The sequence below is a fragment of the Danio rerio genome, chromosome 12 (genome assembly GCF_052040795.2).
Source record: "Danio rerio strain M-AB ecotype USA chromosome 12, GRCz13ab, whole genome shotgun sequence".
NCBI classification, from domain to species: Eukaryota; Metazoa; Chordata; class Actinopteri; order Cypriniformes; family Danionidae; genus Danio; species Danio rerio.
In genome coordinates this window covers 47,522,501-47,542,500 of record NC_141032.1, presented here as the reverse complement: position 1 = coordinate 47,542,500, position 20,000 = coordinate 47,522,501, and the positions used below count along the sequence as shown (strand labels likewise).

Genomic DNA, 20,000 nt, shown 5'->3' with positions numbered 1-20,000 from the left:
TCTGTTTCACATCGACACACACAATCCATGACGGCACAGACCTTCTCAATCACTCTCACCATCTATCCATCCATCTATTTATATACCTACATTATCCATCCATCCATCACCATATTTATTTATCCATCTATCTATCCATATCTCCACCTAATTATCCATCCTACCATCTATCAATCTACAGTGTCTGCCTGTCTGTTTGTCTGTCTGTCTATCCATCTACAATAACCATTTATCTATCTATCAATCCATCCATCAATCTACAGTATCTATCCATATATTTATCCATCTACATTGTCCATTCATCCATCTATCCATCCATATACAGTATCTATCCATCTATCCATTGTCTACATTATCCATCAATCCATCAAACAATCTATCTATCTACATTATTCATCCATCCATCCATCCATTAATATACAGTGTCTATCCATCTAGCTATTGTCTACGTTGTCCATCAATCCATCCATCTATCTATCCATCTACATTATCTTTTTATCTATCTATCTATCTATCTATCTATCTATCTATCTATCTATCTATCTATCTATCTATCTATCTATCTATCTATCTATCTATCTATCTATCTATCTATCTATCTATCTATCTATCTATCTATTTATCTATCTATCTATCTATCTATCTATCTTATTCATTCATCCATCATCCATCCATCCATGAGTGTCTATCCATCTAGCTATTGTCTACATTATCATTCAATCCATCCATTCATCTATCTATCCATCTACATTATCTATCCATCTATCTATCCATCTATCTATCTATCTATCTATCTATCTATCTATCTATCTATCTATCTATCTATCTATCTATCTATCTATCTATCTATCTATCTATCTATCTATCTATCTATCTATCTATCTATCTATCTATCTATCTATCTATCTATTTATCTATCTATCTATCTATCTTATTCATTCATCCATCATCCATCCATCCATGAGTGTCTATCCATCTAGCTATTGTCTACATTATCATTCAATCCATCCATCCATCTATCTATCTATCTATCTATCTATCTATCTATCTATCTATCTATCTATCTATCTATCTATCTATCTATCTATCTATCTATCTATCTATCTATCTATCTATCTATCTATCTATCTATCTATCTATCTATTTATCTATCTATCTATCTATCTATCTATCTTATTCATTCATCCATCATCCATCCATCCATGAGTGTCTATCCATCTAGCTATTGTCTACATTATCATTCAATCCATCCATCCATCTATCTATCCATCTACATTATCTATCCATCTATCTATCTATCTATCTATCTATCTATCTATCTATCTATCTATCTATCTATCTATCTATCTATCTATCTATCTATCTATCTATCTATCTATCTATCTATCTATCTATCTATCTATCTACAGTACATTATTCATCCATCATCAATCCATCCATTAATATACAGTGTCTGTCCATCTAGCTATTGTCTACATTATCATTCAATCCATCCATCCATCTATCTATCCATCTACATTATCTATCCATCTATCTATCTATCTATCTATCTATCTATCTATCTATCTATCTATCTATCTATCTATCTATCTATCTATCTATCTATCTATCTATCTATCTATCTACAGTACATTATTCATCCATCATCAATCCATCCATTAATATACAGTGTCTGTCCATCTAGCTATTGTCTACATTATCATTCAATCCATCCATCCATCCATCTATCCATCTACATTATCTATTCATCCATCCATCCATCCATCTATCTCTCTAGCTCTCTGTCCATCCATCCATCCATAGTATCCATCTATCAATCAATCTATCCATGTATCCATCTACAGTTTCTATCTGTCCATCTTGAAGTATCTATTCATCCATCCATCTACAGTATCTATCTACAGCATCTATCTATCTACAGTACCCATCCATTTATCCATCCATCTATCCAGCCATCCATCCATAGTATCTATCTACAGTAACCATCTATCCATCCATGAGTGTCTATCCATCTAGCTATTGTCTACATTATCATTCAATCCATCCATCCATCTATCTATCTATCCATCTACATTATCTATCTATCTATCCATCCATCCATCCATCCATCCATCCATCCATCCATCCATCTATCTATCTATCTATCTATCTATCTATCTATCTATCTATCTATCTATCTATCTATCTATCTATCTATCTATCTATCTATCTATCTATCTATCTATCTACAGCATCTATCAATTTATCCATCTACAGTATCTATCTACAGTTTCCATCAATCTATCCATCTACAGTACCCATCTATTTATCCATCTGCAGTTTTTATCCATCCATCCATCCATTCATCCATCTATCTCTCTAGCTCTCTGTCCATCCATCCATCCATAGTATCCATCTATCAATCAATCTATCCATGTATCCATCTACAGTTTCTATCTGTCCTGTCCATTTATCCATCCATCCATCCATCCATAGTATCTATCTACAGTAACCATCTATCCATCCATGAATGAAGTCTAAGAATGAACTCAATAAGTTCAAGGTCACTTATACAGTATAATTTCACCCCCTGTAACTTTAAACACACTGCAGACCTGCTTCTTTTCTTCATGCTCTGTTTCACATTGACACACACAATCCATGACGGCACAGACCTTCTCAATCACTCTCACCGTGAACATCAATGTCAACCCGAATAAAGTCACAGGTGAGCTTTTCAGACACCAAAGCTCACCCGATGACCTTCTTTACGTCACTATTCTTCAAAAACACACTCTCTGTCTCGCTTTCTGCATGGCCAGTGAAAAGCACGGATGTCCACGTTTGCAGCAGATTCAGTAATTAGACTCAGTTGTGGTGATTTGTCGCCTCCGGCATGAATCTGTCAGAGTCGATTTTCATTTGCATTCAGAAAAACAGAGCCGGCTTCATTATGCTGACCGGTTTGACCGTTTCACGCTGCTCTTTCACTTCTTTCAACCATAAAAAGCTCCACACATGGGTTCTTACAAGGAAAATGAAGACGTTACACAGTGCCTTGCCAGTTAAACAGAGGTTAAATTAAAGTGTGTCTTATTTGAATTGCAAAACGTTGCTCATGTTTTATTAATTCTCAAATAAATGTATCCCAGCGAACACACACATGCATCTTTTAGATACTTTTGGCAGTCAAATCTAAGGTAATATTCCATGAATTACCATTATTTGAATTAACAAAACAGACAGTAAAATAAAAAAAGTCTTATTTTGATTTTTTTTTGTCTATATGGGAGTGCTAGTGGAAAGTCTATAGAAAGGTGTTTAAAAAAGTATATTAAAAAATAATAATATTTATTATTATTATTATTATTATTATATTACAATTATTATTATTATTATTATTATTATTATTATTATTATTATTATTATTATTATTATATTTAATAAAAAACACTAAACAATCATTATTACTTTAAAAAATATATAAATATTAGATTAAATAATTTATATTATTAATACAAAATTATTACAAATTATTACATTTCTAGTAGAAATAATAATAATATTAATCATCGTCATCATCATCATTAATATTATTAATTATTATAATAAAATTGTAATTATAATATAATTATAATAATACAATAATGATTAAGTTATTAATTATTAAATTATTACATATTGTTATTCAATAAAATATATTTATTAGTTGAAATAATTAATATTATTACTACGAAATTATTACTAATTATGACATTTCTAGTAGAAATATTAACATTAATAATAATATTAATAATAATAATAATAATAATAATAAAAAAATATTTTTAATTCTTTACTTATTAAATAATCATAAAAAATATAATTATTAATTAAAATAATTAATAATATTAATGCAAAATTAATAATAATTATTACATTTCTAGAAGAAATAATAATGATAATTATTATTATTACTATTATTATTATTATTATTATTATTATCATCATCATTAGATTTAAATAATCATTATTATTTAAATTAAAATATAATTATTAGTTGAAAAAATTATTACTATATTATTATTATATATATTATTACCGCAAAATTATCAATAATTATTTTATTTCTAGTAGAAATAATAATAACAATAATATCTCTTATTATATTGTATAATATAAAAAACATGCATCCATGCTTAATAAACAAACAGCAAAAAATAAAAATAAAATCCCATAGTAATACAATAGAAATTCTTATTTTTTCTATTCTCTCAACTTTGCATTAAATGAACTGTTTATAATATATACTGGGGTCATTTAAATGCCAAGATAGTTTGTGGCATCTAAAAAACTTCTGCCATATTATGTCTCCACGTGTGTAACCATGATATACAGTATATAGTAAAGAGATTTACTCATTAAATAAATAACAAATAAATGACTTACTCATTTTTCCACAAAGCAAGTAAAAGCTGCTCCCCGTTTACTTTGATCAGCACTTTCAGTGATGCAGGATGACCCTAAAACCAGACAAAAACACAGAGATAATGAATAAAGTGCGTTTTTACATCAACAAAATAAATAAAAATTAAAAATCTCAGAGATATAAATGAGTCATGTTCCCTGCACATTAATGAGGCTGATAAAAAATGAAGAGCATCTCATTCCCTATAAGAGAAATTGCCTTTAAAATTATTTAGAATTATACATTTAAGACACCACATGAAGATTATAGAGCTATTTTACCATTTAAATCAACGTTTGTGATGAGAAAAAAAAAACATTTACATATATGAATCAATTATATTTGCATTAAAATAGGTTTTATTTCTGCATTTGATGGATGTAATATCTGCATAACATCATTCTGAAAAGTGGGTTCTGAATGGGAAAATAAAAGTGAAACATGCACTGAATTTGTGGGCTACCATATTGGAGTGTGCCTCCCTGTCTCATTAGACACCTGTTGCAGCATTAGCATTTCTCAATCTGTTCATAAAGACGCCCAGCTGATTTAACTGGTTGATTGCCACTTGATGAGATGGCAGCTGATTGGTTGATTATATAATTACACACACCTGTGACACCTCTGGAGGCACAAAAAATATCATGCAACCTATCAAAGCACGCTTCAATCAGTCTGATGGCTCGCCTCACAACATGGTTTTGATTTACTGTCTGGCTAAATAGTGGCGAGTTCGCTGTGGAGTGCTGTAGAGCAACCGGAAATGGACTCATCCATTGTCTTTAGGATGAGGGGGGAAGGGGGGGGGATGCGTTTATTCATCCATTAATTTTCTTTTTGGCTCAGTCCATTTATTAATCTGGGGTCACCACAGCAGAATGAACCGCCAACTTATCCACCACGTTTTTACGCAGTGGATGTCCTTCCAGCCACAATTTATCTCTGGGAAACATCCACACATTCATTCACACTCATACACTACGGACAATTTAGCCTACCCAATTCACCTATACTGCATGTCTTTGGACTGTGGGGGAAACCGGAGCACCCGGAGGAAACCCATGTGAATGCAGGGAGAACATGCAAACTCCACACAGAAACGCCAACTGACCCAGCCGAGGCCCAGCCCTACTGCGCCACTGGGTCGCCACAAAATGTGTTTATACTTATCTTTATTTATGTATGTATATATATATATATATATATATATATATATATATATATATATATATATATATATATATATATATATATATATATACACACACAATTAACGCAGTTCAGGTTTTTTTACTTCCTGTTGTGGTGGACGTGTGTTCAACATGCAATAAATGTGGATAAGACCAAGGAAGCACTTTTTGAAGGCAAGTTCCAGTATAAAACAATTATTTTCATCACAGGTTATCCAGAGTTTCATGCAATTTCGGGTGTTTCATTTTTAACTTTCGACTTCTGTTGTAAGTTGATACCGCATGGCGAACAGAAAGAAAATCCTCTGCATTTCGTGACTCGTTGTTCCTTTAAGGTAAGGTTCCTTTTAAGGCTACACGGTAGAATTTTAATAAGAGTATTATCTTAATCATATTAAAATCGGAGTATTGGTGTCTTATGTAAATGTACTCAAAACGTCTGGTGAAATCGCGAGCTGTCAAAGACAGGGCATTACTCTGCCTTTCAGCATGAGCCCTCCAAGTTTAGCGTGTTTCCTCATTAAACGCAACGAAAGCGTATGCTTCGCGTTGTTGTGTCAGAATCCTTGTGAAGTACAGTAATACTTTAGGACGCTTAGTTTAAGCAAATTTGATGAACGCGATCATGCGTGTTGAATCTGAGGGGAGTCGCTCCAGTATGGAAGGCCGTTGGGGCCAAAACGTCTGCAGCGTGTTGTGTGTGTCTGTCTGTGTCTGTGTCAGGCTCGTTGAGGGGTGTCAAGGGTGGAGTGAGCGACGTATCTGAGTAGGGGCGAGGGGGTGTGCAATGTATTTAACGACCGGTTTGCAAGAAATTATCATTCATTTGCGGGCATTTGGGAGTCTCTGTGTACTTGCGGGATACTCCTAGTCTTAGCAACTGGATGAATGTAAAGGAGGATTAAGCAAAATTGTTTCTACTCTATAATTAATGTTCTCAACTCACAGCAATAAAACTTTACAATGAGTGCAAAAGTTTGTATTCTATAGTTTATTATTATAATTTTCATTTTCCATATCTGCAATAGCTGTATTTTGGCATTTTTTTGCAGTCCACTTAGAATCCAACATGGAAATCAATGTTTTCTTTATTGGCATTGATTGTTTTTAAATTTAAATGTCATTAACATGCCTGTGTTTTAATTTCTGTAATAAATATGGCTGTCAAGCCAGGATCTTGATGGTTTATTGTGGGTATGTTGTTTACATGAAGAAATCTGTGTTTATAAGTTAAACAAAAATTCTATTAAACAATAATATTTTGAATTTAAATATTTTTTCTTGCGATTACATTAATTTTACATTTAAATAGGCAAAATGACAAGTTTCAGTATTTTAAATGCGATTAATCGCGATTAATCACGATACATTTTTTTAAAACGGTGCGATTAATTAGTTTTTTTTTTATCTAATATATATTTTATATATATATATATATATATATATATATATATATATATATATATATATATGTATATATATATATATATATATACATATATACACACACACACATACACATATATATATATTTATATATATGCCCCCGCCAGACCCTGAAATTGGTTGAATGGATTCAATAATGTCAAAACTCAGCTGTTCAGGAGAGTTGAGCCAAAAATGAGCCTATTAAAAAAAAGTTTAGTGTTCCTTTAAAAAGGCTGCAAATGCCATTTCATGTTGGCTTAAGTTGTGTTAATGATTTTATTCACAGAAGAATGAAGCTCCAACTGCTGCAATACAGAAAACCCCAAGTCCTCAGACTAACCGACAGCGAAAGAAAGCATCTTTCCAGCTCCGAGTGGGCTTTTGTATGGGATAAAATGAATCCGCCATTGTGTCGTGGGTCTATAGCTGTCAGGATTAGTTTTATGTTTCAATTCTCTCTGACATTAATTCTCTTCACGCTCTGCAAGTCTGAAAGTATTCAGATTTACTCCGAGGCTCTGAGGGAAAATGGATTTAAACCAGCCAGGCGTTGACAAAATACAGCAGAAATAAGCATGAATCATCTGTCTTACATGACGAGCTCCATGCATCATTGACTATGTGTGTTAATGCGTGGCAACAACCGTGACACATAGCACAAAGGTAGGAGATAATGAGAGAAATGTGTTTATGAGCAGGAATTTAAGCTGACCTGCATCTAAATCCAAAGAAAATATGTTGCTTTATTGAACATAGTATGGACTTAACACTCACTGTGTTTGTTGGGAAACTGTATAACCACTTGGGACATGTTGGGAGTTTGTGGGTTCGTAGGAGTGCCTGTTCTCTACAACTTGCATTTATAAATCTCCCATGAACAGACTTTTGGGGGTTGAAGCTCTTGTGGATGAAAGTTGGTTACAAAACCGCTGCTAACAACTTTGACCTCCATAAATCTGAGGTAAGGCAAACAAATGAAGCAAATTTAACACCATTGCAAGAGTTCCTCGGAGAGGTCTTAAAGTTAAATCACTGCAAGAATGCAAAAACCACAAAGCAAGAAGTGTGAACAAAACATGATGGAGCTATACCAATGGTTTTCAGACGTGACTTGCATTGGCTTATGTACTGCAGGTACTCATTCATGCCCTATTGTTCCAAAAATAAGTCAGAATTAATTTATTTTTTGGATCAGGGATGTATTACTGAAAGATCATAATTATAAAATATTATCCCATCTGTTTTGTAACCATGGTAATTTCAGTCAGGACTTTATTTTGTACAAAAGCTATCACAGAGAATAATTTCTAAAGTATGTTATTTTATCTTATTACACATCTGTAATACTTGATTCTGATTGGTCAGTCTGGACATTCCAAGTTATGCTATTCCCAGATAACAACCGGTAATATCAATAGCTAGTTTTTTTGCTCTTTCTGCTGAGAATTTTGGTAAAAATCTGCAGATTTCAGCGGCATTATTTTGGGAGTATCATAACTAAAACCTTAAGATATGAAATAAAAAGTATATTTTTAACTTTTATTAAATGTTTACAATGCAAATTCAATTAGATTCACTTTATTTAGAAAACAAAGCAAATCTCTCATATAATATCTCCACTAAAAGACAGAAAATATTACTGTACAAACTGCATTGCACATAAATCAGATGAACATTTTCATATTAGTCAATAATATTACTGTAGTTAGTTTAAAAACTAAATAAAAATACATTTACACATATTTACTCAAGTAAATAAACAGAATTAATGATGGGCTAAAAATCTGCAGATATCTGTGGAATTCTCCACGTGCAGATTCTGTGTGGGCCTACCGATGGCACAGGTCCGTGCGAGAACTTTGAATCAACTTGACCATCAGGTAATATGCTCACATCCATATAAATCTTCAATCTAGACCAAAAATTTTATTAAATAGGACATGCATTAATTTGTGCAATAAATTAAACTGGGTATAATCAGCGGCGCAAAAAAGGGGTATGCAGTATAACCTGCCCAAGCACATATGGTTATCAACAATAGAGTTTCTTTGGCCTGCCCAAAGCATTTGCGTCACTTTGGCTCAGCCAGTGCTCAGAAAGCAAGAAGGTTTTAATGTCTCTTACACCTAGGCTGCTACTGTTTCGAATGAAATTATACAATTAAACAAGAATATAACTTTTCTGTTGTATTTATCACTGTTATTTTGAAACTACATAATATAAATGTATATTTCCACAACACCCACATTACACTGAAAAATAAATTATTCATTGGATTTAATATTTTTTTAAGTGAAGTGGTTGCAACCAATTAATATGGGCTAATTACAAACAAATAAATAAAATAATTTTCAACCTAATTTGTTAGTTTGAATTTAGCTTATATTAATTGCTTGCAACAATTTGCAATGAACCATTTTTTTTTTTTTTGAGTTTAGGACAAACACATACTATGGGAGTCAGGTTAAGATTTGGGATTCACAATAATCCCAATCACTTCCCTTTAGTACTTCAAATGTGTGAAATTCCTAATTTACCATACCACATCTTAAGTTAAACCCTAAGATGAGAAACTTTCGGCAATAAGCCCCCCTGAGCCCCAATCTCCATCACTCATTCATAATTCTCCAGCAAAGGCACTGGGAAGGGACTTGCATTACCAAATAATTAATGGCTTCCAACAATAACATCACCTCCCATCTCAATTTTCTTCAAGACCACCTTGAGGATCCGAACAGGCATTGGTGGACTGGAGCAGAAGGAGGCGATACAAAAGTTCAAAGTGTCAGAATCAATAATAAATGTCCCACAAAAACAAAACGCAGCTGAGAAGCATCATCCCAGGGTTGACAACTGCTGTTGGGAGGATTCAGGGATGCTCTCGTGCTGCTCCAGGAAACTTTTCAGGAGAATATCATTATGTCAGTACATGGGAATATGCCAGCTGGGTCACCGAGATGAATAATGATCTGAAAACCACATGTAAAGTTGGATCCGTGGCACAGCGGACAGCACTTCAGCCAAACTTCACATCCCAACAAATTCCCTCCTCTCTTTACTCTTAGATTTACTGCATCCTTTGACTTTATAACATATTAAAGGCAAAAAAGCTAAATATAAAAGAGAAAAAGAAAACATTTAAGTCAGTAAAACTTATGTATTTTTAATGACCAAACTAAAGAAATAAGTCATTCATTAACCCTCATGTTATTCCTAACCATTATGATGTTATTTTTCCACATGAAGGAGAAGATTTTAAGCCTATAAAGTTTACTCGATCATATATGTTACTCAGAGGCCTCTTAATTATCCAGATAACTATAAAATAATGCTTGTTATGGATAACGAAACTACAAAATAACGATATAACAGCTGTTACTGAGATGGTACCTTTTTAAAATGTACACTTTAGTAGTATCTACACTGCAAAAAATGCTTTTCAAACCTAGACATTTATGATATTCAGCGATTGTTCATCATAGATCGCTGGTTCTCCCACACTGTAAAAATATGTCCATAATTTCAACGGTAAAAAACTGTAAAAATGCTACAGTACAAATCCGTAACCTGGTTAACGGTATGTTTCCTTAATATATACGGCGAATAACCGTAAATTGACTTTCCCAGAATTCCCTGCATGGCACATCACTTTTTATGCATTTTGTTGACATTAATATGGATCTTTTTAGAGATTTATGTTACATCTAATGTTGATAAACAATGTTTATTTCATGACTTTAATTTTATACGTGTTACCATACTGGTGTTTAGTAGCTGTGTGAATGACACTGAGCACCTTCTATATGCTGATACTCTTTTCTGCTTGTGGGAAAAGTTGATTGTGATGAGCTTTGGCTCATTATGTAACTTCCTCATCACCACCTGCATGTGGGTGTGCTAACGTGTCTGTGTAACAAAAGATGTGTAAATGTTGATTATGCAAAATACAGACATATTACCTCTATAAATTAATAAATACGGTAATTTACCGTAAAAATGAAAAAAAAATTTTTACGGTTTGTACCGTGTTTTTAACGGTAAAGTACTGGCAACCACAGCTGCCGGATTTTTACCATAAATTTTACGGATTTATTTTTTACAGTGTACACAATAACCATGGACTACACTTCCGCCTTCTCCTGGACTACATATTCATACATGCTCTCTGGTCACACTCGCACATGCTCACTCATCTAGACTGATTACACTCGCAACACCTGAGGACTATCAGAGACTGATTGCACTCACTACTTAAGCCACTCGTTCACCCATCCAGTTTGCCGAGTCTTGTTAATCTGTTGATGACATTACAACGCGTTCTCCTAGTCTTATCTTCCCGTATCTTGATCTTAGCCTTGCTTAACCTTGTTATCCTGTTTAGCCGCCAGACCTATTGCCTGTTTATATGACTACGATTCTGGACTGCCTGTTCATACCCGTTTGCACCTTCAGCCTCCAGAACTAATTTAAAACTGTCACGAGAAGTCGACTTTCCGGGGCAAAGACACAGAATTTAATGAAAACTGCCTCTGCATCAGTCTCTCTTGATGCGTTTGATTACGCACAGGCAAGCACCCAGTTCAGGTCGACGCAGGAGGAAGATATGAGATAAGGCAGATATGAGTAATGTTCATTTGTCAAATAAATAAATGAGTAATTTAGCCTATATGCTCGTCGTGTAAGTTCATTATTAAAATAGGAATGAAAAAGCAATTAGAAAATATGCAAATTAATTGACGGTCAATAATAGGTTATGACCTGAATTTTTACAACCCTCTCCGTCAAAATGACAGACAATGACAAAGTCTAACGCAACCTCTGGTTTGGGTCTAATATAAATCACAATGCACAATTCAACAAACTCATACTAGTTCAATGGCCTTTTCCACTTCATTATAATAGAGAATCCCCACACAAACACACACACAGATCCCTTGGTGGTTCGATGAACTCTTTATGATTGTTGCTCAAGCCTGCACACATGTAAAATCTGTCTGTAAAAGCTTTTATAAACTCCAGTATAAAAACACGCGCACACACACACACACACACACACACACTCCAAGTAAATACATTAACAAACAAAACTGGCTTAAAAGGAGCCCTGCAAGTCTTCATTTCATATATTGGTTGAGAAATGTTTTCCATTAAGGACAAAAGCAATGATTCCCCTCCAGAATGAAGTTTCCTCACAGGCACGTCTGTTCACTGTTTCCCAAACAGATCAAAAGCTTCAAAAGAACCAAAATGTAATCAGAAGCTGAACTGAACAGGCTCAACTTTAAAAGTCAGCATTAATAAGATATGGTCTTGCTTCTTTTTTTTCTATATTATTATGCGTTTTGGCCATATCATTGATTGGATGGTTTTGGATTGCTATTGGTTGATCTCAATTGATTGACAGGTTGATCCCGCCTTCACATTATTAAACAGTACTAATTTTTGCTTCCTTATTGTAACCTATTTGAGTGAAATGGTTTCTTGATAGAGAACAAATGTAGGGGGGGGCTTCATTTTGGCCACACCATTGATTGGATGGTTGTGGTTTGCTATTGGCTGATCTCATTTGATTGACAAGTTGATCCCGCCTTCGTGCTATTAAACTATGATAGTTTTTGCTTCCTTATTGTGACATATTTAAGTGACATGGTTTCTGGATCAAGAACAAATGTAGGGCAGGGCTTGATTTCAGCACCATCATTGATTGGATGGTTGTGGTTTTGCTATTAGTTGATCTTAATTGATTGACAAGTTGATCCCGCCTTTGTGCTATTAAACAATGATAGTTTTTGCTTCCTTATTGTGACATATTTAAGTGACATGGTTTCTAGATCAAGAACAAATGTAGGGTGGGGCTTCATTTTGTTCACTGGGGATTGATTGGATGGTTCTGGTTTGCTATTGGCTGATCCCATTTGAATGACAGATTAATCCCGCCTTCGAGCTATTACACACTAATAGTTTATGCTTCATTATGGTGATATATTTAAGTGACATGGTTTCTGGATCAAGAACAAATGTAGGGTGGGGCTTGATTTTGGCACCATCATTGATTGGATGGTTGTGGTTTGCTATTGGTTGATCTCAATTGATTGACAGGTTGATCCCGCCTTCACATTATTAAACAATACAAATTTTTGCTTCCTTATTGTAACATATTTGAGTGAAATGGTTCCTTTGATATAGAACAAATGTAGGGCAGGGCTTCATTTTGGCCACACTATAGTTTGGATGGTTGTGGTTTGCTATTGGCCGCTCGTATGTTAAGAATAAGATCAATAAGGGAGTTCTGATGTAAGCGCTATATTGAACTAGAACATTGAAAATGAAAACTTTTAGGATTTCCCAGTGACTTACCAGTGACTTGATGTGGCTAACTGGTCTCTGCTGTCCTCCAATGAGCAGGTACGGCTCAATCACCTCATAATGCTTTGAAGTGTTGTGTTGATCCGGATAGGCAGCTGAAAATAAAAGACAAGAAAACATACTTGAGACCAGTCTAGACATTCAATGATTGACCAAATAACCCTGCTTAGCACTACACCATGAAAAAAATGTAGACAAGCAAAAAAATGGTCTTGTTTTACATTTACATTTAGTCCCTTAGCAGACGCTTTTATCCAAAGCGACTTCCAAATGAGCACAAGGAAGCAATTTACACAACTATAAGAGCAACAATGTGCTGTAGGCAAGTTTCAAGTGTGTAAAGTGTAAGAAGCAAAACATGAGTAATGCAAGTTTGGTTTTTTGTTTTTTTGTACAGTTAGCAGTGGAGCCAGAAAGGCAATTGCAGATTAGTAAGGGAAGTGGAGACTAAATAGTTGAGTTTTTAGTCGTTTCTTGAAGATAGCGAGTGACTCTGCCGTTCTGATGCTGTTAGGGAGTTCATTCCACCAACTGGGCAGATTGAATGCGAGAGTTCGGGAAAGTAATTTCTTCCCTCTTTGTGATGGAACCACGAGGCGACGTTCATTCACAGAACGCAAGTTTCTGGAGGGCACATAAATCTGCAGAACTGAGAGCAGATAGAAAGGAGCGAAGCCAGAGGTCGCTTTGCAAGCAAACATCAGGGGCCTCATGTACGAAGACTTGCGTGGAAATCTTACTAAAACATTGCGTACGTACAAAGCTGTAAATGTGCGTACGCAGAAAAAAATTCTGATGTATGAAACACTGCGTACGCCGAATCTCACGCATATTCTTTTGTACATCCGAATGAACGTGAAACTGAGCGCAACATGCACGAGCGCAAAACCCCTCCCTGCCTCCTCCCCCGTATGAATATGCTAATGACTATGCTAATGGAAAAACCCAACGAAAAAGCAAAGGCAAAAGCAAGAAAAAAGAGAAACTTTGAACAGAATGTGAATTGGAGGTGCTGCTTTCGGAGGTAGACCGGAGAAAAGCGGTGTTATTTGCAAGTTTGTTCTCCGGAATTAACAACAAAAAAAAAATAGAGTGGGAGAGTTTAGCTGTTGCGGTTAACACAGTTGGGTCTGAACATCGCACTGAGTGCATTTAAAAAAGAAAAAGTGTGGTTTATATCTGTAAAATGTTGCAATATCCTTAGCAGTCTCAGTGGCGCACCTCATACGACGCATGTGATCATGTACTGACACGTTCGAGCATAAACTCGGCTCGAATCCAGCGTCTGATGAACTCTTTCTTCTTTCTTTCCCCGCTACATATCAGATTTTGCCAACTATTTATCACGAGAAAGACAAGTAGGAATCATCAATAAGTTTGTGCATCATATTTTATTTGCACATTTATTGAATGGAAATGTTTCTGATTCACGCATGCGAATTCATCTTCAGATAGTGTCTTTATAGCAATGAGCGTGCAGTAGATAGCTCAGATTACATTGGGAAAACAGGCGACCGCTGCAAGTTGTGCTTTAATGTTTAGCTGGTCAACTGTATGGTATGGAAACCTTATATATCTGCTAGATGAACCCGTCTCATACAGCTGCCAATGCAAGGCTCAGACACTTTGTAGAGAAGAATTTAACACAACTGCCTCTAGGAGTCGCCAATGGAAATAAAACAGACACGCGCAAAAAATGTGCGTACGCCAGCCATAAAGCTGCCGCGAACCTGCGCACATTCCCACGTTCAGTTCATTGTTAGTAAATCCAAACGTGAACGATTCTGAGCGTGAAACCTGGCGTACGCAAAGTTTTTGTGCGTACGCAGCGTTGATACATGAGGCCCCAGAGCTTTGAATTTGATGCAAGCAGCAACTGGCAGCCAGTGCTAACGGATGAGCAGCGGAGTGACATGTGCTTTTTTAGGTTCATTAAAGACCACTCGTGCTGCTGCGTTCTAAAGCAGCTGAAGAGGTTTGATAAAGTTAGCTGAAAGCCCGGCTAGTAGAGAGTTGCAATAATCCATGGAGAGAACAAGAGCTTGAACAAGGAGTTGAGCTGCATGTTCAGATAGGAAGGGTCGGACTTTTCTTATGTTATAGAGTGTGAATCTGCAAGATCGAGCAGTTCTAGAGATGTGGTCAGAGAAGTTTAGTTGGTCATCAATCGTTACTCCAAGGCTTTTCACCATTTTGGATGCAGTAATGGTTGCCCCATTCATCTGTTTTCAGAAATTATATCTAAAAATTAAGTGAGTTTTTATTAAAACAAGCTAAAAAATCTGCCAATGGGGTGTGCAAAATAATATTATGTCAAAAGGAAAAACAAGTTTATTTTGCCTACACCACTGGCAGATTATTTAGCTTGTTTTAGGAAAAACTTACTTAATTTTGACACATCAATTCTACAAACAAGACCAGAAAATTTAAGAGTAATTAAAAGAATTGCAGGGCGTCACTGTGGCTCAGTGGGTAGCACAATCACCTCACAGCAAGAAGGTTGCTGGTTTGAGCCTCAGCTGGGTCAGTGGGTATTTCTGTGTGGAGTTTGCATGTTGTTCCCATGTTGGCGTGGGTCTCCTCTGGGTGCTCCGCACAAGTCCAAAGAAATGCACTATAGGTGAATTGAATAAACTAAACTGGCCATGGTGTATGTGTGTGGATGCAAAAGTGTATGGGGGTTTCCCAGTACTAGGTTGCAACTGGAAGGGCATCCACTGCTCAAAATATTTGCTGGATAAGTTGGTGGTTCATTCCACTGCGGCAACCCCTGATTAATAAAGAGACTAAGCCGAAAAAAAAATGAATGAATAAATGACAAAGAAATGCATTTTTAGCCTGCTTACTTAAAATCCTTCTCTCCAGTCTGTGCTCAGTAGAGATCTCTTTTGTGTTAGCTCGCTGTCACAGTGACGCCATGAACACAACATTGTTAATCAATGCTTTTAAACACCGGGTTTGCATGACGACAATCTCCCTGGAAACTGCAAGCATCTATTCCTGCACTGCTAAAAATGCTTTTCATACTAGTTTTTGTCTCGTTTCTAGTCCAAATATGCAAATACCTGAATCAAGAAGCATTTTCTAGACAAGCAAAACATATTTTCTTGTTGTCCCAAAGAATAGTAATTTTTCCTTAAAGCAAGCAAAATAATCTTGTTTTCATTTGGAAATTCTGTAAAGTTATTTCGCTTACCACATTTGCAAATAATTTTGCTTGCTTTAAAGAGAAACTCACTTAATTTTGAAATTATATTTCTAGGCAATGCAGTGGCGCAGTAGGTAGTGCTGTCGCCTTACAGCAAGAAGGTCGCTGGTTTGAACCTCGGCTCAGTTGGTGTTGGCCGCAGTCCAAAGACATGCGGTACAGGTGAATTGGGTAAGCTAAACTGTCCGTAGTGTATGAGTGTATGTGTGTGGATGTTTCCCAGAGATGGGTTGGTGGTTCATTCCACTGTGGCGACCACGGATTAATAAAGGGACTAAGCCGACAAGAAAATGAAATGAATGAATGATATTTCTAAAAACAAGACTACAACCAAATCCCAATTCAATTTTTGTACCCCTACCCAGGGGGTTACTAGGGTCGAAATGGATAAAGGGCTTAACAATTTTAGAGTGTGAGTTGTATCCAGTCTGACATAAAGCTACAAACAAGTTAATTTGGACAGAGTGATTAACTATGGTGTAGTCGTCAAGATACTGGAATTTCTAAATTCAATACCATGCGAAATGTTGATATTCCATAGGCTACTATTTCTGATATAATAACAATTGCATCAAAAATAGTACAAAAAAATAAAGATCTATATGCTAGAAATAAGTTAACTTCAAATGTCTTTAGAGGTATATATACATATATATATATAAAAAAAAAAAAAAAATATATATATATATATATATATATATATATATATATATATATATACATACATATATACAGTATATATATAGTATTGATCACAGTATATATAGCAATGACAATAAAATGCTATATATATAAATATACATACACACACACATATATATATATATACATATATACATATACATATACATATATATATATATATATATATATATATATATATATATATATATACATACAGTATATATAGTATTGATCACAGTATATATAGCGATGCCAATAAAATGCTGTATATATATATATATATATATATATATATATATACATACACATATATACATACACATATATACATATATATATATATATATATATATATATATATATATATATATATATATATATATATATATATATATATATATTTATTCCAATCACACAATAAAGTTAATTTTATATAAAATCATAGTGTAAACAACAATCTCTGGGCTTGCTGCATAACAAATACCAAAAATGTAACAATTTATAAAAAATTAATCACTTTCTGGCCATCGGATATTAGGCATGGACGTATATACTATTATACATATATAATAGGCCCAGCCTGTTAATCGAAACCAATCATATTGTTGCTGTGTAAAATATATGCTGGAACAGTTGGTGGTTCATTCTGCTGTGGTGACCCCTAATAAATAAGAGACTAAGCCAAAGTAAAATGAATGAATGAATACTGAAGTCAAATCTGGAGTTTATCTAACAGAATAACGGTCCAAAATTAGTACAATAGACCCAAATTTATGTGTTAGGAAAAATATTATTCATTCATTCATTTTCTTGTCGGCTTAGTCCCTTTATTAATCCGGGGTCGCCACAGCGGAATGAACCGCCAACTTACCCAGCAATTTTTTACACAGCGGATGCCCTTCCAGCCGCAACCCATTTCTGGGAAATATCCACACACAGATTCACACACACACTCATACACTACGGACAATTTAGCCTACCCAATTCACCTGTACCACATGTGTTTGGACTGTGGGGGAAACCGGAGCACCCGGAGGAAACCCACGCGAAGGCAGGGAGAATATGCAAACTCCACACAGAAATGCCATCTGAGCCGAGGTTCGAACCAGCGACACAGCGACCTTCTTGCAGTGAGGCGACAGCACTACCTACTGCGCCACTGCCTCGCCGGAAAAATATTACATTGAATATTAAATTAATTTTTGTAAATAAATAAATAAAATTTATTTTTGTCAAAGCTACAAACTAGCTTGAAATGCTCACACATTTACAGACCTCCCCAAATATGGTTAGGCTTTCCAATTAATCCACTATGCAATCACTCCTCACTCGACAGACATTGCAGATCCTGGCATCTGACTATTCCAGATACCATTCCTAAAACCATATATCGTGCACCCCTAATAGAAAGACAAATACAGCCAAAGCTGGAGTAATGATGCTGAAAATTGAGCTTTGTCATCACAGAAGTAATTACATTTTTCATCATGATAACATTTATTTTAAACTCTAATCATCTTTCACAGTCTTACTGCTTTTATTGCATTTTCAATCAAACAAACGGAGCCTAAAAAATAAGCATAAGAAAAATGTCTCCTGAATCTCTCTCTCTCTCTTTTTCATATTATATTATTTTATCTCAACCTACAATTCATTTGATTTGCTTTCCCTGGTTAGTCGCATCTCTCGACAGTAGTTCTGGACCGGCGCCTGCATTTCGTCCCAACTGTAAACAAATTAGTTTCCTCCCAGACAATACAGTTTACCACAAACACGCCAACAATACAAACACATTTACACTCGCTGAACCCACTGACACACACAAACACGCTCTAAGCATTTATCAAGAATGACACCAGCAATGCAATTTGCTAATCATGCATGAAAACACTTCATTATGCGCTGACGGCCAAGCTGTTAAGAGTGCAGTTTACAATACGAGCACACTGAACGCTACTCCAAACAAAAGAGTTCACTGACAGCTCCGTGCCACCAACCACTGCATCTGTCTTCATTAAATCTTCATAAACAACTGCAACATCCTCTGTGTTACATACACATCCTTGATTTACAATGCATGCAAGTGAAAAAAGTGACTGATTACAGCTCCACCAAAGATCTTTGTTAGCATGCATTTTGAAAATAGTTTTTCTGATTATCTTTTGCAGTCAAAAATCAATCAGGCTCAATGTAAATATGTGCCCAGGACTACATTTTTTGAGAACCAACAAATATGCACCCCGGACTTTTTGAATTGGCTTTACACCCATAAACGCTTATGTGAAAGGATGGCCCGTTTCAGAATCAGTGTTTATTTGGAAAACAGTAACTCTAACTATGGTGCAGTGTGATCTTTGAAACTTTGCAGTAGGGGTGTCAAAATTATTAGTTTCTTTGGTGCACTGCAGACGCGGACAATTCGGTATCGGTTCAGTAATAATCATAACCGGTTATTATGTACTGACGTCATTTATCTCCTATGCTCTCTGTCGCGAGGGAGGTGAGCGCGAGTATTTACAACACTCAGCCAACTCAGAGCCGGTCCATGGCATAGGCACCATAGGAAAATGCTATGGGCGCTGTATATCCAGGAGGGCGACAGAAAGGAGCGCGGTTCAGTTGGTTTTGTTTTCGATATTCTTGACACACATTCAGTTACAGACGGCAATAACTCATAAACCTCTTACCCTAAAAAGAT

The 20,000-nt window shown here is 35.3% G+C and overlaps 1 protein-coding gene across 2 annotated transcripts in view; it reads right to left on the bottom strand.

Annotated features, from left to right (window-relative positions):
- adam12a (ADAM metallopeptidase domain 12a) overlaps positions 1-20,000 on the bottom strand; it is a 245,472-nt gene that overhangs the window by 174,159 nt on the left and 51,313 nt on the right. For both annotated transcript variants that reach the window (XR_015504576.1, XM_087276907.1), the window contains exons 2-3: positions 13,402-13,505; positions 4,408-4,481 (exon numbers count right to left, since the gene is read on the bottom strand). Coding sequence is in view for 1 of the 2 variants with exons in the window: in XM_087276907.1 (XP_087133033.1) it covers positions 4,408-4,481; positions 13,402-13,505 (178 nt within the window). In the remaining variant the exon portion in view is untranslated. The remainder of the gene's footprint in view (positions 1-4,407; positions 4,482-13,401; positions 13,506-20,000) is intronic.